We start from the raw sequence: 24,299 nt of genomic DNA on the forward strand, positions 1-24,299 counted from the left end.
ACACTGACATGGTGGTGGTGTGTTAGTGTGTGTTGTGCTGGTATGAGTGGATAAGACACAGCAGCACTGATGGAGTTTTTAAACACCTCACTGTCACTGCTGTCCTGTGGTGGTCCTGACCATCGTAGAACAGGGTGAAAGCAGGTTAAAAAAGTATGTAGAGAAATAAATGGACTACAGTCAGTGATTGTACAGTAGAACTACAAAGTGCTTCTATGTGGTAAGTGGAGCTGATAAAATGGACAGTGAGTGTAGAAACCAGGAGGTGGTTTTAATCCCAGGAAAAAATTTACTGTGAGGTTTTACAGTAAAACTGTTAAGTTAACAGTTGAACCATAATAGTTCATAGTTCTACTGTCACTTTTACAGTTTGACCATGAGTACAACTGTGAACTCTTATGTTACCATGAAGTTCATAGTCACCTTTTCAGTGTTTAATAATATTGACTGTGAAGTTTACAGTTCAACTGTAAACATGATATTGTTGAATTGTGAAATTCAGTCAACTTACAGTTCAGTTCAACTAATAATAATTCTAATGTTTGATGTTTACAGTCATTTACAGTTTAACTATGATCATATAGGTAAATGACAAGATACAAATATCAAGACAATAATAATGTATATGATATTTATGTATTATTTAAAGGAGGTATGTGAATGAAGGGTGGAAGTGTATGTGTGTGGGGGTCATGGCTGATCAGTGTGTTTCCAGTGATTCGGCTACAGTTTTGACGTCATAATATTTGTCTTTATATTATATTTTCATTGAAACAAAAACAGGTCTTCCTAAATCTGTACCACTAAATTGGATTTCATTTGTTAGCAATACTTTTGTCCATGTAGTTCAATCAGTCAGTTAGTCAGGCAGGCAGGATGTGGGTCACACACACACACACACACACACACACACACCTCAGGCTCCTTCAGTTGTGTTCATCATGGCGGACGCTGCCACACACAGCAACAACCACGTCCCTGTTTTATTTTCCTTCTCCGTGTTTTCTCGCCCCTCTTCGGTTCCAGTGAGCTCTGGGTATGAAGTTCTCACCCAGAAGTTTCTCTCTCTGTACGGCCATCAGATCGACGTGCACCGTAAATTCCTGATTCAGGTTTATTGTGAGGAGTGGGGACAGTATGTTGATCTACCGAAGGGATTTACTGTCACTGACAAATGCAAGCTCCGATTAGTTCCACTTCAGACTGATGTAAGAAATGTTTTTATGTTTTATTATTATTTGTTTCATGTCTTATTTTTATGTCGCGTTTTGGTGTTTGTGAATCAGCTCTCAGATTAATGCTTTTTCTACCTTAACCTACCAAAAATGCACCTTTTTCCTTTACCAGCAATCCATTTTATCATGTTGTTTCTTATCCAGACGTTATTTACTGTGAAATGATTCTGTTCTACTTACTGATTTCATTTTCCTACTTGTTGATCGTAGAGAACAAACGAAAGTAAAATGTGTAGGTTAAATACCGTCCTACTCAGTATATAAGCGCACTAATAATAGTGCAGCTGGAATACAATTGCTTATACACCGACTAGGCATAACATTATGACCACTGACAGGTGAAGTGAATAACACTGATTATCTCTTCATCACAGCACCTGTTAGTAGGTGGGATATATTAGGCAGCAAGTGAACATTTTATCCTCAAAGTTGATCCTCAAGAGTTGAGTTAGAAGCAGGAAAAATGGGCCAGCGTAAGGATTTGAACTTGTTTGATAAGGGCCAAATGTGAGAACTGGGTCAGAGCATCTCCAAAACTGCAGCTCTTGTGGGGTGTTCCCGGTCTGCAGTGGTAAGTATCTATCAAAAGTGGTCCAAGGAAGGAACAGTGGTAAACCGGCGACAGGGTCGTGGGCGGCCAAGGCTCATTGATGCACGTGGGGAGCGAAGGCTTGCCCGTGTGGTCCGATCCAACAGACGAGCTACTGTAGCCCAAACTGCTGAAGAAGTTCATGCTGGTTCTGAAAGACAGGTGTCAGAATACACAGTGCATCGCAGTTTGTTGCGTATGGGGGGAGCAAAAGGTGGACCAATACAATATTAGGAAGGTGGTCATAATGTTATGCCAGATCGGTGTAGTTATACAGTATACACACTGGATATTTTTGTGATTCAGACAAAACGTTGTGATGTCATACTGTATCCCTGTCTGTCAGTTTGCATTACACCCATGAGCAAAGTTATTCTAGGGCAGTGATAGCTCAGTGGTTAAGGTACTGGGCTAGTAATCAGAAGGTTGCTGGTTCAAGCCCACCACTGCAAAGTTGCCACTGTTGGGCCCCTGAGCAAGGCCCTTAACCCTCAACTGCTCAAAATCGTGTTTCGTCATAATTGTAAGTCGCTTTGTATAAAAGTGTCCACTAAATGCCAAGAATGTAAATGTAAATTCTGTATTATGAACAATACACTTCAGTTGTATGCAAAAGTTTGGGCACAATGGGCTAAATTACATGTTTATTCATTTTATACTTACTAGAGAAAACAATTAAAAAACTTTTGCAGCACATTATTTAAAACATATTTATGCATATTATAATTCACAGTTACTTTAAATTTTGATTTATTCATTAAAAGTAATTCTAGTTTGTGTAAGTAGTAACTTTGGACGTTTGTATCCACTATTTTTGTTTGTACTTTTAAGATATTCTTAAGCTGTCCTATGTGCACTAGACTTTACAGATTGTCTGTTATGTTTCATTAAGTGGACTGTGAACATCAGTCATAAAGCATTGGCATTCTGTTTGTAGTAGGCATGATCTCTTCTTATGCAAACTTAAAAAATAATCATAAAAATCTACAGCTGTCTTTTAAATTTCTGGTGCAGAAGATCCTAAACATCCTAAATTGCCCTGTAGGTGTGAACATGTTGGAAAGTTTCCCTGCGATCTTATTCAGTGTGTTTTCCGGCTTTCCGTTCAGTCTTTCTGGGATGGATGCCAGACCAGTACAAGTCAGTCAGACAAAATCAGACAGTTACTGAAAATAAATACATGGATGTTTATTATTCACAAGGTGATCATTTTTAGATAACCACAATTAATAGTCAAGTTCAGTTATCCCACATTTTCATGCAACGGCAAACATAAGGTTCAGTATCAGATAATTGTATATGTATTTATGGATATATTTTGTGCTGTAATATTTTAATCACTATTGTTGGTCAAGAACTCATATTTATTTGGTTAACAGTGTTCTATTTGGTTGAGTTGTGGTGGAACATTGTTAAGTTTTGATGTAACTCATTGTTTTGATGTAGCTATTGTTATATTGCTGTTATTCTTAAAAGGTTTATTAATTGATGCAGAACTAATCATTGCACTGTACACTAGCAGGTTAACATCAAGCCTGTTCAAACTGATTCTATTTAAAATGAACATCAATAAGAGCCTATAGTGTATTACCTTGCTAATAAATTGGCTATAAGACAGTACTAATGAATTACATGGAGCTTTTATCTCTTTCTCTTTTACTGTAGATCTCTACCTTGGGCAACCTCTCTCCAGCCACCACAGTATTCTTCTGCTGTGACATGCAGGAACGCTTCAGGCCTGCCATCAAGTACTTTGGTGACATCATCAGCGTGGGTCAGAGGCTGGTGAGATTGACTCGGCCTCTCATTCTGCTCCAATTTCTAATTTTCCACAGAAATGGATTTATCACTGTTGCCTGAAATTGAGTCATTGACACTGTGCATTACTACAGCAATTTATCCGAGACAGGAAGGGCAGGCCAGCACATTTTGTATGCAGATCATTTTATTTGACATTTTTATTACTTTGTTGCACTTCTGTGACCTTTATTCGCAGACTGTGTATCATTTGGTTTGACCGTGCTTCCTTTAACCTTTAGATCCGCTGTTTATGTTTCCTTTTCCTCAGGAGTCTGGATTCTATCTTTTCATTCGGTCATAAATTGTGATCAGTCATTTTAACAAAAATGCTTCCTATTTTTTTTAAACAGGAACCTGTATCTGGTTGCAAAATGTCTTTTTGGTTTTGTCTTTATCAATCAACTATTGAATTTGCTGAAATATGACTACTTTAAATAGTAATACGTCACTATTGATTGGCAATATGTGAGCTGATGGTACTAACCACTGAACCTAAAAATGGTAACAATGACTAACCAGGAGGAATTTGTAAACATATAGAGATGTATCTGATTCCAGTGGGTAGATCGATAAAAACACTTAAAGAAAAGTACATAAAGAACCACTTTACTATTAAAAACAGATAGAAGATGAGATGAAATGTAATGGAACCATCCAAATAATTACTTGAATAAAAGTTGGAACGTATTTTATGAATTAATTCAAGCAGTGTGCTGTTACATAGGATTAGATGAGATATAAAAAAAAAACATTGTAAACAAAGTGACAGAAATTATTGAAATGAATTAATCAAAAAGCATTTTATTATAGAGAAAAAAAGCCACAGAATATAAAATATGAAGCCCCAGACCAATTGCAACTCCATACACTTAAGTAAATGTAACAGTGTTGTAAATGTAAATGTTTGTTGATCAGAAGGCTTTCTTCAAAGGGAGGATTGGTATCAGATATCGGCCCATTTTACAAATTCAGTTTACAAACACTGTATGTTCTACTGAGCTGCATTAGATAATTGAAACATGTCATTATAAGGCAATTGTCATTAAGCAAGACTCCATCATGGCTATTGGGTTTCCAATTGCTTGATTGCAGATAGTCAGGATAATATTGTATTGTATATGGTTCTCATACTCTGGTTCTCATATATGTATGTATCTCATTCTCTCAAAACTGTGATTATGCTAGTGATTCCCAAGTTTTTTTTTCTGCCGTGGCCTCTTTTGTAGATTAGAATATTTTTAAACCCTCCTACTCCGACATGTCTTTTGCTTCCAAACAATACTGGATTTTAATTTAAACATTTTACTCCATACAAAACTGCAGCTTATTACTGAACAAAACAAAATAATGTAGCATGCATTATGTATCTTAATTTTTTACTGTGTAACAGCATTTATTGCCAGCATTGCTCATGCAATTTGATATGTATAGCTCACAAGGCCTTGATAGTCTTAAAGTTATGTCCTTGACGTGCACTCATAGGTTTATTGGTTTTGTTATTTGTTATAAATTAATGTTATAAATTAATGTTCAGAAAATTTATTAAAATTATGTACAGGATATTTCTGTAGTCAAGATACAAACCCTACACAACCTTGACCATAACCTTAACAATTAAACACAAACTGATTGGAAAAAAAATAACGTTTGCTTTGGCGGACCACCAAAATAACAACTCCTCTTAAATTCCTGTCAGCGACAGACTTGAATCCCCTAATCTAGATCACTAGGCAAATAAGAATCAGATGAGTAGTCTGGGAACAATCATGCTGACCTGTGGAAATAGCATAAAAATCCATTCATCAATTTGTCTGCAGATAAGCCAAGATTTTTACTTATTTAAAATCTAAATCTTAAATCTTTTGTGTTTTAGCTCCAGGGTGCACGTATTTTGGGGATCCCGATCATTGTGTCCGAGCAGTACCCTAAAGGCCTGGGCAATACAGTGCAGGAGATGGATCTGACAGGTGCAAAGATGGTGTTTCCTAAAACCAAGTTCTCCATGGTACTGCCAGAGGTGGAGGCAGAGCTGGCTGAGATTCCAGGAGCTCGAAGCATTGTGCTTTTCGGAGTTGAGGTAAGTGACGCCTGTTCTGTCAAAATAATTCTGTCTGTTAAAATAATAAGCTTGGACGCTGTCTGTTATTGGCAAAGCATTTTATTACATTTAAATTTAATGTTGACATATTCTCATCCACACAGACCCATGTGTGCATCCAGCAGACAGCACTGGACCTGATTGCAAAAGGGTATGAAGTGCACATTATAGCAGATGCAACATCCTCCAGAAGCATGATGGACAGAATGTTTGCACTAGAGGTACAGTCAATGTATTTACAGATAATCTGTTCTATACAGGTATATGTTTTAATAATATGATATCATTTAAAACTAATGGAGGGCCCTTTATAAGGCTTTCTCTTGCTTAGCTAACACTTTAAAAAATCTGGTTAATTCCAGTCTTAACACCCAGTATCAGTCCAGTCAGCACCACCCTGATTTAAGAACTTAATCTTCTGCTCTTGTGGTATAGAGAGTGCAGTGAATTTATCTGTTAAAACATAGTCTTGACTCTTTTTAATATAGACCAATGATTTCCCATTAGACTGGCATTGTTTATGAATGTAGTCAACCACAAAACACAGTAAATACATTAATAAAATTGATTGAATTCCAGTATCAGCAAACAGCAAAACATAAATCCAACAGCAAACATTAATCCAGGAGTCAAAATCTTGGTTTATCAGGCACTAGCCCACCACTGCTGAGATCCCAGTTTTAATTTCTGATGTGATATTGACCAGCTGGGTGCCAACACAGACACAGTTTGCTGACTGTTATGGGGGATGGTCAACATGGCCTCTGCTGGTTGGTTGAAGATACTTGGACAGAGATGGTGAAAAATGGAGAGCAGTGCGTAATGCAGTACTCCTCTTCGTTTCACCTTGCCAAACACACGGGGGGTGTTTCTGAGGTACGTCCCTCGGTCAAGGTAGGGGTGTGCAGCAGTGGAAGAAAGATACATCTGAGAAAGGTCATGATCGGAAGGTCGCAGGGTCAAGCCACATCAACACACAGTTGGGCCCCTGAGCAAAGCTCTTAACCTTTACTTGCTTTTAAAAGCCGCTTTGGATAAAAGCATATGCACAATGCTGTTAAATGTTAATAAAGTGTTGGATTACTCTATTTTTATTTGATCACAAATGTTAACAGAGATCTGATAATAAAAATATTGGTTGTTTGATGGGTTCGATCATCAAAATTTAAAAATGGCTTTAAAAATATTTGAGTTGAAGACCAACAGATCAACAGTTTCAACTAATTTTTATAAACCAAAAAGTGTGTTTATAGCAGAAATCTCAAAGTCTCAAATAAACAAAGCCACTCATGTGTTTTGAGCTGCTTAAATTAAAGGACCTTACTGTTTTTCATCTCAACCTCATTACACCCCCTGCTGAGAGAACTAAATGAATAAATAAAACACTGTCTCTGCATGCTGTGCTGCACGTTTTTTCTACCTATTAACTAGAGCTTTAATCTTGTCATGAGCAACTAATGGTATTTGCTGTTGTCATAATTTTTTCAGGCTAAAATAACACTCGGGTGTTTTCCTTCACTGTTATTTGGAGGAATGTCATCAAGCAAAGTCTAAAGCTGTCAGTTGTTTCCTAGGAGATTTTTCTTTCATCATTTCAGAAACATTTCTCATTTCTGTTGACTGTCATTTGTGACACATCTTGACTGGCGTCAGCGAAATGGTTTGTCCTCAGACAGAGAACTATTATTTGTTTTTGCTTTTCCTATTTTTTGCACCCAATTTCGTAGCTGCTGCCACCCCATCCCCAATTGAATAGGGTTGAGGCTGTCACTCACCCCTTCCGACATGCTTGCAGATGGCTTATTTTCACCTGCTAGGGGGCGTGGTCTTACAGAACACAGTATTGCATGTAGAGAGACTGACCTGCTATTTGTAACTAGCCCATCCAGTGCAGAATCTTGTTTCAGCCATTGTCTCTCCCACTACAGACACACAGCCAATCGTGTGTCTGTGTGCCCGACTGGCTGATAGCAGAGCTGAAATACTAACTCGAGAGCTCAAGATCTCAGCGCTGGTGGGCCTGCGTGTTTCACCACTGCACCACCCAAGCGCCCAGGGCTAATATGCTTTTGCTAGGTTGTTGGCAATACTAAACTTGGCACTGATTACATTTCTTGCCAACTGACTGACATCAGCATATTTAAGTTGAGCTAATGATGGGCACTGAGCACCCGGACAAGTGCTTTTTCTAATGGCTAGGCTGTTTGGCTATGTGTGAGGGACGGGATGGCCGATCACATCTGTGTAGAAACTCGACCAGCTCATACTAGTTACCTAGTGTTAATTACTGTCTGCTACAGCACTAAGCTGATAAAATTTGCTCTGTCCCTCAGCGGCTCGCTCGTACCGGCATCATCATTACCACCAGTGAGTCGATCCTGCTGCAGCTTGTTTCTGACAAAGAACATCCAAAGTTTAAAGAGATCCAGAACCTCATTAAAGCCAGCGCTCCCGAATCAGGACTGCTCTCCAAGGTCTGAGCAGAGTGAGAGTGAGGCTCTACAGTTACTCCTGTTACTGAAGTTACATAATGTCTTATAAAGAATTTACATCAATGTTTTAGCTTGGATTGGTGTTTTGAATTTCTTTGTCAAAGATTTTCATGTGTAAAGTTACCGTGTTCAAATTGTTACAAACTATGGTGTTTACTATAGTGTTTTAGGTAGTGGTCAATAACCCAGCATTTATTCCCGGATGTTTTCTATTTGCTTAACAGCAAAACTGGGTAGAACAAGAACAAAATCAACACAAATAGCAACTTTTAATGAGTACTGCAGATTTAAATATTCAACCCCTTTAATAGAATCCTTTATAAGAGCACACATGTGTTGTGTGGTGTGTGTATATATACGCATATATTTTTAAATAGACATTTTACGTTTAAGTAGCACTTTGTTTTCATCAATATGATCACTACTGGGATGGTAAACGCTGCTACTTGTTGACAACTTAAACAGCGTGCAAATGTGTCTTGATATTATGTTTTACTTTCTGGTCTAAAGCCTTCATATAGATTTAGTTTTATATTGGGGACATTGGTTAACAAAGCAGCATAGTAGCACTGAATTAATCTACATTCTGTTTCACCCACTTCCCAAAATGCCAGTGCAATATTGTCCACAGAATTGAAACATAAAGTAAATAACAAAAATGGAAATGGGCTTTTGTTAATGCTCTGGATGGAGGTGACCAAGCTAGTATGTGTTATACGAGGGATCTTCAAAAAGTTTCCGTACTTTTATATTTTGGTTGGAAACGGTGAGGGCGGGAGGAGTAGTAATTGGTCGTGTCTGAGAGACTAAGAGAGAGCTTATAGTCCAGATTTAGCGCCATCTGATTTCCACCTCCAGCTTTAAGGGGAAGATTTTCATGTGATGATGTGAAAGCAGCGATGCATCAGTGGCTACACAAGAAGTTGGTACGACGCTGGGAAAATGCATCGGAGGGTGATTATGTAGAAAAGTGATCATTTGTTTTTGAAATTCTTAATAAATAGAGTTTTTAGTGTGGAAACTTTTTGAAGAACCCTCGTAATAGGGCTGTATTATTACTATGACCACTATGCAGTTGTATACCTAAAACAGGTTTATAAATATGATCTTGAGCCTAGAAATGATGAAAATATCATTAACTATACTTTGCATTAATGAAATGCACCAACTAGTGCATTCGAAATAAAGTTACTGAAATGAGTGAACAGCTGGAATATGTTAAGTACACCATTACCTAACACAGTTATGTTATTTATTGTATGTGCACAACTGTTAGAAAATAGAGATGGAAAATAACTAAAGCACTAAAGCACAAGTAGGTCAATTATTGCCTGCTCAATTCTAAACAAGTTGTATTGTTAGAAGTACTGTATTCTTCTGGCACTTGCCTACTTAGAACTGTGTAACAAGTGTACACCATGTATAATGGTATGTGTGTTACGTAGTATAAAGCACCCAATGACTATTTAGTAGAGAACTGTTAGAAGTGTTGGTACTAAAAGCAGACTACATCTCATTTTATTTTATTTCATTTATCTACTGTCACACTTAAAATTGTTAAATGCTATTAAATAAGGTCCATTAAAATCAAATGTGCATTTACAGTATGTCATTGGAAAACTGTATTATTTATTAAAATTACACACTGTCGAGTCACATTATTATGACCACTTCCTACTTTCAACAGCTGCAGCTCGCAGCTCATGAAGGAAGTCACGTTTTGTGAGCTGGCTTGGTGCGTACATAAAGTGTGAAAGGCACTCTCAATTGATTTGGGTACAAATCCATCCCTGCAGATCACGTACACCCATACATGCTGATTGTCTTCCCTGGGGCGGATGGGATCTTCCAGCAATGGCTAGAAATGTCCGACATTGGTTGGAGGGGCATGACCAAGACTTCCAAGTACTACCCTGGCCTCCTAATTTCCCAGACTTGAACCCAATTAAACATTTAAGGGACCACTTTGATTGCCGTGTTTGCTCTATGGATCATCTCCTACGCACCCTCCAGCAGATGTGGGATGCACCGCGGTCAGCATGGCTCCAGATACCTGTGACAACCTACCAGGACCTTACTGAGTCTCTCCCAGCCCATCTAGCTGCTGTCTGCTGCACACGGCGGTTATTCTGGATATTAGCTGGAGGTCATAATAATGTGACTCGACAGTGTTCAGTATGTTGTATAGTGTTTGAGTTGGTGTATCTTCATTTTCAGATCTGAAAATCTAATTAAACCAAATGTTTGAGCTACTTCTAACATGTTTTCTTTTCTTTTAGTTTAACTGTATTTCTGTTGGGTTTTAATGACATAGATTAGTGACAAATAAAAAGAAAAAAACATCTACCTTATGTGACTATGAGCCACCAAATTGAACTGTGTTGCCCATTTTTCTGTGTTCTGGTACGTTTATCTGGGACGATCTGGTGGATCTGATCACTTTATACTCATATGGATCCAACAAATAGTTAAATGAAGAGAAGCATTGCATATGACACACACCTAGCATCACCAGAGAGTTGTGCTAAATGCTGACAACAGAAATTCAACACCCTTATCATGCAGGTGTTGGTAACACAGCACAATTAACTTACGTGTAGACTGACGCTAAGCCCCTGGAGTGCATCCTGAGCACACTGCAAAGTCGAAGAAGAATCTTTTTTGGTGTTTATATCATTTAGAGCGAAAAATTGGAAAAATATTTGTATGTAATATAATTAAGTTTATTGGTACAAAAGAGATGGATCATGCAAAATATAGAAACCATGTACTAAAATGAGCTGAAAATCAATCAGAATATTTAAGGTTTCAATTAATCAATCAAAATGTACTTTTCCCTATTTTTTATAATGAGTTTTGTGTGTATTTATTGTTTTTTCATTATTCCCTGCTTCAGTCTTCAGCTTTCTTAAAGTTGATCTGTGTTTAATCTGGTAGATCTGGATACACAGACTTTATAAGTCAGCTTTACTCATACCTGGTTTAAAAGGAAATGTGCTGTGCTGACATGATTTAACTGTATATTAGAAACACTATCATAGGGTTTCTGTAGCTACAGGCACAGTTATGTAATGTAGTCATTACTGAAGTACCAATTTCAGACCTGTCAGTATCACAATTTTTATGGCTTCCATTCCAGTGTCTGTTGAATTCATTTAATGAGGTGCTAATTGAATAATCACCTGAACCAAATTTTATTTAATGAAGAAAAAAATATATAGAGAGCCAGAGAACCTAAATGTTTTGCAGTGATGTCTTATTTTTTTGTACATATATACGTACAGTATATCAGCCAAAATATTAGGACCACCCACCAAAATGTGCATAGCAAAGCCTATTTTGTAACAATTGTGCTTGTCCTGTTCAGGGTTATATTCATGAATGCAGCAAATAGGATCAGGCATTTACACCTGAGTGATTTTGTTGAAGCAAGTTGTTATGACCAGACGATGGGGTTAAAGATGGTATCTTCAAAGCAGCAAGGGACTTGGGGACTGGAACAGGCAGCTGTGGTGAGTACCCACTGATAATGAGCCAAGGAGGGACAAATTATGAACCACCAACTGGTTGTCGGGCTGCCAAGAGATAAAGACTACGCTGTTCTGTGTATGGATTGTGTGGTACCTACAATGGGCACCCAGGCATCAGAAATTGGACAAAAGAACAATGGTAAAAGGTCGGCTTGGTAAACAAATCCTATTTTCTCCAAGGTTACTTGGATGACTCGGCATATGTGCATCATTTACCCACAAGAGACGCACCAGGATGCACTGAAGGACACCTGACAGTGAGCTTGTTTTGCATTCTATTGTAAAACCATGGTTATTAATATGGACTTGGTCCCCATGTTTTCTTGGGTAAATCTTTCCACATGATATTCAATGTGTAGCAGTGGTGCTATCGGCTGGTTGGGCTTCTTCACACATACATGATTAGCTATGCTGGAAGTGACCGAGGCGCCACGATAGATTAGCATCCTGTTCATAGTGATAGTGCATTGTGCCCAGTGATACCAAGGAAACTGGACCTATTGTGATCCTGACCTGGATAAAGCAGTGGTAAAACATGCAACTTCAATAATAAGAATGTTGAAGATATAATAATAATTATAATAATAATTATAATAATAGTGTTATTAATAGCACTTTAATCATAAAATACAAGCTATTTAGCAGAAGGGTCTGTCATGTTTTCCTTTGTTGTGTTGCATTAAAATGCTCTTGTTGTGACTAGCAGGAGGAAAGTAAAAAAAAGCCAGCTTGTTTTATTGCTTCTTTAGATATTTTCATCTGAAATTTGTTGATTTAAGAACAATTAGATATTGACCAGTACCTGATACAAGTACGTACATGTATCTACAATCCTTTAAGTGTACATGAACATTTTAACAGATTGACCACTGGGGGGCGCTGTAGAACACAAAACGATAAATAGGGTTTCTGCAAACTGTTTTATGTGGGAAATGGTTAAAAAACCTACTTATAAAGAAGAACAGAGACTCCTTTTGTGTGACTGAGGTCCAAAGCTAGACAATAACATGACTTTTAAATCACTACTAGCCACGTAAACCAAGTCACCTTTAAAAAAAAAAAAAGATCTAAACAAAATAAGAACACGTTAAATCTGGAGCCAAATCCAGGATAAACGTTTTGTTCATCTAAAGTCAAGTCGATGCACCACAGCTCTGCTCGCACTGTGACCCTGACTGGGATACAGTGGAGATTTTAAACGCTGGACAGAATGGCAATCAATCACAGGGCAACAAGGTACATTAGAGCAAGTCTTCATCATACCATCTTCTGCATGTTCAGGAGGTGGAAGGAAACTGGAGGACCAATAGGAAACCCATTTGGAGACTGGAAGAACATGCCAAATTATTCACATACCTAGCCAACCTGAGACAAAAATGCACTGCTGATTGGTTAGATCATAAAACCAAGTCCATAATTTTGGTATCATTTGGTATCATGGTATCAAATTAGTTATTGCTTTGAATTACTACAACTGGCACTGTGATGATAATAATGACCACACAAACAGTCAGAATGACTAAAGTTAATATTTTGCACATTTTGTTTCTTTTCAGTTCTGCTTCTTTCTTTTTCAGTAGGGAATCAAAGCCCGGCGTGTACAGATCCTCCAGCCAAAAATTCAGTTTCCTAGGGTCTTCCTGTAAGAGAAGAGAATTATTATGAGAAGATAAATCAACCGATATTAAAGTGACTTAAATGTATTATCCTGAATTATTATTCTTGTACTCACACTGCCTTAAGAATTTTGTAAGTATTGAAACCCAACTCATTTAAAAAAAATGCCACCACCTATATTAGTTCTGCCAATTACTTTAATGTTTACCAGATACATATAGTGTTGGTAAAGCTTAACAATAAAACAAACTACTTCTACTGGGAAGGGCTTGCTGACTAGCTTTAAAATTGACAGCTTGACCTAGAAAGTTTGTCTATACTTTCAGATTTAATCTAGATTGGATTAAATTGAGCTCTGGGGTAAATTGAGAGCCTCTAAAATGGTTTTGTATAATTCTTCAAATTTTATGGGATTGGATCTCTGACTTGTTTTAAAAGCTACTTTGACTTCAGTTGTGGGCAATAACTGTTGTGGGCCTAATATGCTCGCCCACCACCAGGTTGAGCTATCGAGTTCGAATCCCAGCAGAGCTCTTGACCTGTACAGGAGTCTAACATACAGTAATCCATGCCAGAGGCAGGGAGGTCGGTGTTCCTCATTGCTGCTTTAAATGCGACCTTTGCTGGCACATGGTGGATTCAAGGAGGGCAAAGTGTGACTGTCTGACTTAATATATTACTGCATCTAAAATGCTTTAAAAGTAAAATGGTTTAGGGCTCTAAATATTTATCTGAGACACAGAAATCAGCTCACTGATTCTTTAACTACTCAGCATCGAGTATTACCTGTAGATAATCAGCCAGGTTTTCATGCAAAGAGTGTCTGTCAAATTCCTCAATAGTCCAGGAAGGTTTGGACCTCTGGTTTTCCTCCACATGTACAGTCTGTATATCTGTATAGAGTGGGTTTTGCTTGACCCTTGGTTTTAGAGTAAGTGGTGTGATGTGCTGCTCCAGTATTTTGTCTCTGAACTCAGGACTGCCCCCTGGTGACACTGGCTGTTTTGACATCTTCATTCTTGTCCTTGAACTCTGAAAGAAAGAAGACAGAGTGGACAGTAGAAGAGAGCACAGTTAATGTGTCAAACTCACGCTTGTGTTAAATTGTTAACCATAATGTTGAAGCTATAATGATAATAATGGATAAATTATGTACTATATTAAAGGATTATCTCTCCATCTTGTGTTAATAACAATTCATAAATCATTTAAGCTTCTAGTAATAAGAGCAGACTGAGCCTTGATCTTTAGAGTGAGTAATTCTCAGGCGATAAAACACACTAGCCTATACTAGTGTTGAGATTTAGAGCCCTTGAGTTTGAATCTCAGCTCTGCAATCAGCCAACCGGGCGTCTACACAGACACATGATTGGCTGTGTGACTGCAGGGAGGGACAGTGGCTGAAACAGGGCTCCTCGTTGCTGCTGTAAGATCGAGGCACCTGCATGGGGGGCGGATGATCATGGATCAGCTCTCCTTGTTTAGAGGGTTGGGGTGGCGGCGGCATTGATGAGAGAGAGATACGTTCCAATTGGCCATGACTGAATTGGGCGCAAAAAGGGAGAAAGAAAAAAAACCCCATTAATTTATTTACTGTTCATTCATCTTCAATAATAGTCTCATCCTGGTTAATGTGGCAGTAATGATGGGAACACACGACTGACAGGGTGCCCTCATGTGCACATCTAAAATCATTCACACCTAAAAGCACTTTAAAGTAGCAGATCTAAGTAGTAAACCCACATGGTGGCGTATAGATCAAAACGACAAGCTGCCTTAGTGTTTCACTACAAATAAAAAATGCTACAAATGTGTGTCATTTAGGAATATAGACAAAACTCTGAGACATTTTGAGCAGTCAATCCACCTTCTGCATGATTTGGGAGGTGGGAAATGGGAAGTACTAAGGGTATCCTCATAGACACTGAGAGATGCTGGGAAACCTTCGCACAGACAATGACAGGAGCCAAAGATGGAGCCAATAAAAAGAACTGCCAGTAAAATCCAAAATATCTAGGACTGAAAATGTCATATAGATATAAATAAATGCATGTCGAAACAGTGCAAGCTGTCAACTGTGTACTGAAATGTATGTATATGAACAAATGCACCTGACAGTGGAAACTTTTCCCCATAAAATGTAAAACTGAAAAAGTTAAAGCTTGCTCTGTTTTACCTAGAAGAGTTGTATGATTCATGAGTATTAAATAAAGTAAACTCTACTCAACATTCAAATCCTCCTGAATTTGTTTTGGTCTCAATGCTAATGTGTTAAGCTGTTCAGCATGTTTTCTTACCTGTGAGTATACCTTGTTGTGCCATTGCCTCTGGCCAGAAAGTGCAGCCCCGATCTGGAACATTCCATGGCTGGCTGGTAGCGTTCTCACATCAAGCTGGAGGAATTTCTCTGGATGGTTATTGTTCGGAAGAACAGTAATGTCCATGTTCTTCTCTCAGCTAGCATGGACTTCTGAGTCTGACTCAGCCTTAATGCACTTATTATTTATTAATATAGAAGCAGGTGTCAGTAGCAGGTGTGTGTGTAACCCTATCTTACCCCATCTGTGAAAAACAGGAGTCACACCCACATGGTGAGTATGGTTCTTCTGCTTGAGTGTTTTCTATGTTCAGTCTAGAAATACCTTCATGTTATATTAGTAGATCATTCAAACCACGTTTTTTATATTGAGTGTCAGTAGAGAATATTTCAGCTGCACAGATCATGAATTTTTATGGTCAGTTCCAGATCTAACTTCTTTACACCCGACTTGGCAGATGGACAAAATTTTGGATGAATTTTTAAACACTTGGTTTTGAAATAGTCCTTTTTTGTGGGGCTAAATAAACACCAGCATATTTCCAGTACTCTTATTATAACCCCAATTCAAAAAAGTTGGGACAGTAGGTAAAGTTTAAACAGAACACGGTAATTTGTAAACATTTTCAGGTATTTAATTAAAAACACCACAAAAAAGTTGATTTAATGCTTTACTTTATTAGATAGATATTTTTTTTGTGAGCAGTGGTAGCAGTTTACTGAACTAGTAATCAAAAGGTTGCTGGTGCAAGCCCCATGAGTCAACTGCAAGTCACTTTGGATTAAATGTAAATATGAGGGTTCTTCAAAAAGTTTCAGCACTTTTAAAAACTCTGTTTATTAACATTTCTTAAAACAAATGACATCACCTCTCTACAGTCACCTTCTGATGCATTTTTCCCATCATCGTACCAACTTTTTAATGCCATCTGCGTACCGCTGCTTTCACATCATCACATGAAAATCTTCTTCCCCTTAAAGGTTCTTTGAGCGTCCAAAAAGGTGGAAATCAGATGGCACTAAATCCAGACTATAAGCGTCTCTCAGACACGACCAATTCCTACTCCTCCCACCCTCACCGTTTTCAACGGAAATATAAAAGTGCGGAAACTTTTTGAAGATCCCTCATATGTATTAATTCCTAATTAGATTTTAAACTGTGTGAGCAAATAGTCCAACAGCTTAAAAACAACAGTTTTTAATGCATAATCACAAAGGATTTAAGAAGCTAGACAATAACATTATTATACGATTCAGAGAATTTAGATAAATCTATGTGTGTAGAGGGCAAGGCCGAAAAGTACCAATGAATACCTGTGACACAGCACTGTATTAAAGATCGACATGCTTCTGTAATAAATATAATGAGGTTTCATTTATTTAGAGCCTTTCTCAAGCTGAAGGACATTTTACAATAGTTAGAACTCGCATATAACCAACAATTCCAAAATGTAAGGGGAAGGAAAAGAAAAAAAACTTACACTAGATCTGAACTAGGGGGTGAGACTGGGTGAAACCGTGGGCTTTTAGCTGTGAAAACAGCTTCCACTCTTCTAAGGTTTTTGAGTGTGTTTGGGAAAATTTCACCCATTCATCAAGGACAACATTCGTGAGGTCAGACTGTCTCATTCTTTCACAAAGGGTTGTAAAGGCAGACTGCACAGTCCAGTGCTTTTCCACTCTGCTAATTACTTAGCCTGGCTGTTTAAATGCAGCACAGTTCATTGAGTATTCAGCTCAGGGATAAAATATTGCTCTTCTGTTTTTGGGCTAGAACTATCACTTCCTACCACTAGAGAGACTGGGGTGATGACGTAGGTCAGAATGTCGTCACAAAGTGTCGGTCTGGATTTAATGAGCCATAAAGGGAGAGAGAGAGGGGTAATTGTGTAGCAGTGCTGATTTGGGACAGCTGTTTTCTTTACTGCATTGACTAGGAGCTGCTATCTTTAAGAGATCAGAGATCTGTCAGTGTCATTTACGCAATGCTTTGAGCCTGATAAATCTGTCATTGCACACGGCAGTATGGTCATAATACAGCTTTACCACTTTAATTTAGGTGTTTCAGACAAGTATAAACACTATATTCAGTTGTGCTGTCATTTGTCTGGGCCTGGGTTTGACATTTCTGAGTGCCAGGGTTTAAGTATAAGTGCATTTAGGTAATCATCAGGTAAAATCAATACAGTATTGTGTACATTTGCTAGCCAACCACTGATGAGATCCAAGTTGTGTGCCTATACAGACACACAACTGGCAAGTCAATAATATATCTTTGGAGGAAATTTGTTGAGTGCCAATTAGGCCCTTATAACCCATCAGAACTGTCTCTGTGGTAGGGGCAACAGTGTGAAGTAGAAAGCAAATGCTTTACTTTTTTTTTTTAACTGTAAAGTTATTCATCCAAATGATCCTCTACAAGGCAACAGCTTTAACGTCATTATTCTTAAGCAAGGGCTTTCTTCCATGCCAGCTTTAAAGCTAATGATGATGTCAAGCTTGCTTGACTGTGGACAGTAATACAACCAAACTTGTTTTAGTCGTGTTTGGATTTTATCTGTCCCTCCACCATGAAATAAAAGTTAGAATTTTCTTCCTAACCTTGTTAATGAGATCACTGTGTTAAAACTAGCCCTATTTACATGGACAAAAGAAGCACAGAAAAGTCACCAGATATGGTCAAAGAACATATTGTGATGTTGCTGAATTCTTGGCTTTCTGAAGCTACAACGCCCACATAAATGCTCTAAGGGGTAAATGCTCTAATAACTGTAAGGTAAAAAAAAGTCCATACAGTCAGAACGAGTAGTTGTATAGTTTTAAGGTTTAAGATTTAGAATGAGAAACAATGTTGAAGCATTTTCACTAGTAGTCTCAGGTCTGCACTGTATTTAAACTCACAATTAACTTTTTGATAGAACTCATGTTTGTAAAAGGAGATGTGGAACAAAGTATGTGTTTCCATCATTTAGAATTGGTGGTGCAAAAAAGTATACCTGCAACACAGTACAAAGTCAAGCTGGCTTTACACTGACATATGTTTAGCAAGGATTCATGATCCAGAAGCAAGGGCTTTCTTCTGTGCCAGCTTCTAAGCTAATGATGATGTAAAGCTTGCTTGACTGTGGACAGTAATCCAACAGCTTCCAATCTATGGCAGACTTATTTTTAGTGGTGCTTGGATTTGATTTGTCTTTTCACCAGTGAAAGTTTGGGTTTTCTTCCTAACCATGTTAATGAAACCACTGTGGTAAAACTAGCCCTATTTATATGGACAAAAGAAGCACAGAGAAGTCACCAGCTATAGTCAAAGAACATATTGTGATGTTACTGATGTTACAATTCTTGGCTTTCTCTATCTGTAGATCCCACATGAAGTTGTAATATATAATACAGCTCTAATAACTGTAAGGGAAAGTTCATCCAGTCAGAACAGGTAGTTCTTAAGAATGAGAAACATTGTTGAAGCATTTTCACTGGTAGTCTCAGATCTTTGGTCTCCAGTGTATTTAAACTCAATATTAACCTAATGTTATATTATGTTATATTAACTCATGTTTGTAAAAGGAGATGTTGGACAAAGTACGTGTTTCCATCATATAGAAGTATATTCAATACATGAATTGGTGGTGTAAAAAGTATACCTGTAACATGACGCAGGGGGATCTTGACCAAGCTGCAAATATTGACGACTTTGAATGAGATTGAATGAGAACGTGTTGGTAACACAGCACAAAGTCAAGCTAGCTTTAAACTGACATATGTTTAGCAAGGATTCATGATTTGAATCATGATTCATGATTGTGATGCAAGGGCTTTCTTCCATGCCAGCTTCTAAGCTAATGATGATGTAAAGCTTGCTTGACTGTGGACAGTGATCCAACAGCTTCCAATGTATGACAGATTTGCTTTTTAGTGGTTCTTGGATTTGATTTGTCGTTCCACCATTAAGTGAAAGTTTGGGTTTTCTTTACCATGTTAATGAGACCGCTGGGTTAAAACTAGCCCTATTTATATGGACAAAAAAAGCACAGAGAAGTCACCAGCTATAGTCAAAGAACATATTGTGATGTTACTGATGTTACAATTCTTGGCTTTCTCTATCTGTAGATCCCACATGACGTTGTAATATACAGGGTGTCCCAAAATGAACTGACATTTAAATTTTTTAATAAAACACATTTTTATTTGAACATTAATAATGTTTTTGCTTTATTTGAAAGTAAAGACATGGAGGTTATGTATGAAACAAAATATCTGACAAATGACCACCTCGACCGTGGCAGCATATGTTCACTCTTTTGATGAAATTTTCCATGACACGTTGACAAAATTGCTGAGAAATTTCAGCAATGTTGTGTCGAATTTCTTCTGTGGTTTGTTGGTGTACACTTTATCCTTAAGATAACCCCAAAGAAAGAAGTCTAACGGCGTCAAGTCACATGATCTTGCCGGCCAATTCACATCACCATTTTTAAAGTTTGATTTAACCTCAACATTTACTAATGACATCAATTTAAAAATCTCTAACTCTGGTTTTGCCAGCTAATTTAAAATGTCAGTTCATTTTGGGACACCCTGTATTTATTTATTTATTAGGATTTTAACGTCATGTTTTACACTTTGGTTACATTCATGACAGGAACGCTAGTTACTCATTGCACAAGATTCATCAGTTCACAAGGTTATATCAAACACAGTCATGGACAATTTAGTATCTCCAATTCACCTCACTTGCATGTCTTTGGACTGTGGGAGGAAACCGGAGCACCCGGAGGAAACCCACGCGGACACGTGGAGAACATGCAAATTCCACACAGAAAGGACCTTGACCGCCCTATCTGGTGATCGAACCCAGGACCTTCTTGCTGTGAGGCCACCGTGCCGCCCGGGACACCCTGTATAATACAGCTCTGATAACTGTAAGGGAAAGTTAATCCAGTCAGAACAGGTAGTTCTTAAGGTTTAAGATTTACAATGAGACACTGTTGAAGCATTTTCACTAGTAGTCTCAGGTCTTTGGTCTCCGGTGTATTTAAACTCAATGAACTTTTTGATAGAACTCATGTGTGTAAATGTGTTTCCATCATTTAGAAATAAATGACCCACACAGGCAGTACTGTATGTAAACGTTTTATTTCCAGCTAGTCGAGGCGGGGTGTGAAACCAGTCAGGTAAATGCTGACGGCCGAATAAAGAAGCTCTTTCTTCTCTTGTAATACCTTTCCCTGACATTTTATCTCATCTTGAAATAATAACGCGACTTATGAATAAAACAACACTCATTTATATGTCTGTATAGCAGTATTTAGGGACCAGCTACACCGTTAGCACGACGGTTCGTGGATGTGGACGTGTGATGTGGAGTGAAGCGCTCCATTCGATTTCCCTGAAGCAGCCCGTTATTTCGAGAAGACAGTCGCTCCGCCCAGAGAGAGAGAAAGAGAGAGAGAGAGCGAGAGAGAGAGAGAGAGAGAGAGAGACTGCTGAGAGAAAGAAAGAACACTTCACTTTCATAGCCGGTCATGTTCAAGCGTGACTAACCGCTGCAGTCAGGATAAGCTCCGTGTAAAGTATAGAAATAGATGAAGATTATTTTTTAAAAAGCGAAGTTATTAAACGGACGCGAGTGCCAAATTGTAAACAACATGGCGAGTGAGCCTAGGACGCAGTGGTTTAGGTAGCGGAATCGCTCTCTGTCGTCACCAAACTACAGCAGAAGTGTAAAACTGGATGGATGTTTTCTGAAAGAGAGCTTTGTGCTTGTCACTATGGACCCTGAGAAGTCTGTTTTTGTTCGGGTAAGGCAAACATGCTTTTAAACCAAATGTGACCAGCTTGCCTGACAAGATGAAGAGTTTGCGCTTTGCATTTGAACGCATTGGACCGCTGCTGTATGAGCTGGGTACTTCAGCTGAATGGATGGGTTTTCCTCAAACTGCTGCTCCAGACTTGGTCTGCTGTTGGACACTTGAGAATGTCCAGGTACGTTAACCATTTGAGGACATACTTCAAGTTTACATGATGGTAGACACCTGGGCACATCCCTCATTCCAGCAGTACAAGGATTCCTCTGGTCAAACCTGTCCATCTCTATAAAAGTCATCAGGTTTGATCAGACCATGGCATTCGGTTGCAGAAGAGCCTGGTCAAGCGTGCTCATCGGGGTAGTCCTCGGGTTCACCACCGCCTCCTGGCTGCTCGTCCCCTGGGTCACCGAGCTGGGTGGCAAAACCAGAAAGTCATCCCTGTGCTCACCGTACAGCCTGGGTAAAGTCGAAAAATCACACAAAATCTCCACACCTAGCAATAACTGGCACGCTAGCCAGCTCAGACCTCCGTCCAGCCATGAAGACGAGACTAGCTTTGAAGAAAGTTTGGACAAAACAAGCCGAGAAGAACCCCTTCCCCGACCCAAACACTTCCTCTACGTTGGAGTCATGACTGCCAAGAAGTATCTGGACTCAAGAGCAGTGGCTGCCTACAAGACCTGGGCATCAAGCATCCCAGGAAAGGTGGAGTTCTTTTCAAGCCAGGGTTCTGACACAGTGCCCCTTTCAGGACCGCTGCCCATGGTGTCGCTGCCAGGAGTGGATGACTCATACCCTCCTCAGAAAAAGTCCTTTATGATGCTCAAGTACATGCACGATCACTACCTGGACAAGTTCGAGTGGTTCGTGAGGGCGGACGATGACGTCTACATTCAAGGTGAACCAGCCAAAGAAAGTTTCTGGGAAATTGCATCTTCCTGGACTTTAGTGCCAGGCGTGCAATTACAAACTGGCAACTTTCTTTCCAAAGCTTTTAGCAAATGTTATTTTGAATTATGGTCACCGGTACAGGATGTGTACTTATTTATCATTTTAACTGTCAAGTGAGGTGTAAATCAAAGTCTGAACTACTGTATAGATTATTAAAAAGGCTTTCAGGAGAAATCTTGTACAGGGGCCCAGATTGCATTCAGATAATTGGACATTTAATGACTGGCAGCATTACCTTGATTGTTATTGCACCTTCAACGTACAGTAAGCAGTTACCTGATTTCTTCTACCATGTCTAGACATTTTGCTCATGGTGGATTTTAAAAGGCATTTATTGTTGGTGCTGTATAGCTCCAGAATCTTGGCTTTAACTCTAAACTCTGCTTACTTTTTTGATATTTTCTGAAGGAATCCACAAGAATCAAAACACCTAAAAAAAATGCCAGTAGATATATTGGATAAACCGCTCTTGTGTGTGTGTGTGAGTCTGAGTGTGTTCTGTCTAGGGTGCATTTCTTAATTGCTCCCGGTGTTTCATAAAAAGGCTAATTAAGAACAAGCAGCCATTGAAAACTAAATTCATTTCATTTTGATGTTTGGTTAGGACTGCAGTGGGTCCGACTTCCCCGGGCTCAGTGCAGTAACACACTCAGGAGAGGATACTAATCAATCTTAGGGCCTTGGACACCCCCAACCCACCCAATTTCCCCCCTCCCCAATCTAAAAAACAACCAAACATGTCTGTATGTAGACAGCTGGAATGGATTAGAATTCTGAATGACATATGTAAAAATTAATTTATTTTACCCAGAAACACTGGCAACAAGACAGAAACATTGTAGGACAACACACACACATTTTACCACTTACATCAGGGGTAATTTAAATCAGCCAGTCCAACTAAAAAACCCACACAGAGAACATGTCAAACTTTTCAGAGACAGCGACTAGAAGTGAGACTCAAATCCAGAACCTCAGGAACCATGCTGTTGCTGTGGGCCACCCACTTCATCAGCTGCTTCACCATGCCACTCTGTATTTAGGGATTCACTGTGTAATTTGGGATTAAAAGGTCTGTCTGGTAGTAATGTATTATTGCCTGCAAGTTGGGCGGAATGTTGGCACAGCTGGTAGAGCGGGTGCCGCACAGCAGTAACTGTAGACAGTACAGTACAAAATTTTCTGCTTATGTGCAGGAACTGTTTATCACTTTTACTTATTAAGGCGTCATATAAAATACATTTTAAGCTTTCGCTTTTGCGGCAACAGTTTGGGAAAGGTCCTTTCCTGTTCCAGGATGACTGGAAAGTTCGTAATGACCTGTGCCTGTACTTGTAAGGCCATCCAGTGCCTGACCTTACAGTTGCTCTATTCACTGGGCTCAGGTTTTCACAGACATGCTCCAGAATCTTGTGGAAGGTTTTTTTTTAGAAGAGTGGAGGCTGTTCTAGTTGCAAGGGGGAGAAGGAGACTTCATACTAGTGCCTATGGTTTTAAAATAGCACATGTTTATTGGTCTTTTCAGTGCACTTTTAATAAAGAATGCTTAAAATTCTTGTAGCTTAAGCAAGAGTGATCAGAAAGCATCAATTCATATTAAGAATTCTATTAATTAACTGCAAAACTAATTTGGTTGATAAGATCTAATAGATGTGGTTGCCAGATTCATGAAACAATCTCTGGATGCAAGAGCTACTATCAGATTAATTGTCTGTTTCATCCTATTAGCCCTGTGATATTAACAATAGGCTGGATAAGGTTGTTGGTTTCTGCACACTAACTGCATGCTAACGTTTTTTTTTTAACACAAATGTTCATATACCCTAAAGAGCGAACATAATATTATTGCTCTTTCTCATA

At 38.7% G+C, this 24,299-nt stretch overlaps 3 protein-coding genes across 6 annotated transcripts in view; 2 read left to right on the forward strand and 1 right to left on the reverse strand.

The window, feature by feature from the left end:
• The first annotated feature begins 933 nt into the window (after positions 1-933).
• Positions 934-10,558, forward strand: isoc1 (isochorismatase domain containing 1). The gene is made up of 5 exons (XM_063014428.1): positions 934-1,208; positions 3,490-3,609; positions 5,498-5,701; positions 5,827-5,943; positions 8,056-10,558. The coding sequence occupies exons 1-5, from the start codon at positions 942-944 to the stop codon at positions 8,200-8,202; spliced, it is 855 nt and encodes a 284-aa protein (XP_062870498.1). The 5' UTR covers positions 934-941; the 3' UTR covers positions 8,203-10,558.
• Positions 10,559-13,192: 2,634 nt separating this feature from the next.
• LOC134332937 (major intrinsically disordered NOTCH2-binding receptor 1-like) lies at positions 13,193-15,805 on the reverse strand. The gene is made up of 3 exons (XM_063014772.1): positions 15,659-15,805; positions 14,148-14,393; positions 13,193-13,384 (listed from the first exon to the last, which is right to left on the reverse strand). The coding sequence occupies exons 1-3, from the start codon at positions 15,803-15,805 to the stop codon at positions 13,193-13,195; spliced, it is 585 nt and encodes a 194-aa protein (XP_062870842.1).
• A 5,987-nt stretch (positions 15,806-21,792) lies between these two features.
• chsy3 (chondroitin sulfate synthase 3) overlaps positions 21,793-24,299 on the forward strand; it is a 34,365-nt gene continuing 31,858 nt past the window's right edge. The window contains exons 1-2 of one of the 4 annotated variants that reach the window (XM_063014062.1): positions 21,793-22,018; positions 22,070-22,386. In XM_063014062.1, coding sequence (XP_062870132.1) covers positions 21,801-22,018; positions 22,070-22,386 — 535 coding nt within the window. In that variant the 5' untranslated portion in view covers positions 21,793-21,800. Of the gene's footprint in view, positions 22,387-24,299 lie in introns of all 4 variants that reach the window. The other 3 variants (XM_063014061.1, XM_063014063.1, XM_063014060.1) reach the window with 3 other exon arrangements.

Source organism: Trichomycterus rosablanca, chromosome 18 (genome assembly GCF_030014385.1).
Source record: "Trichomycterus rosablanca isolate fTriRos1 chromosome 18, fTriRos1.hap1, whole genome shotgun sequence".
Taxonomy (NCBI): Eukaryota; Metazoa; Chordata; class Actinopteri; order Siluriformes; family Trichomycteridae; genus Trichomycterus; species Trichomycterus rosablanca.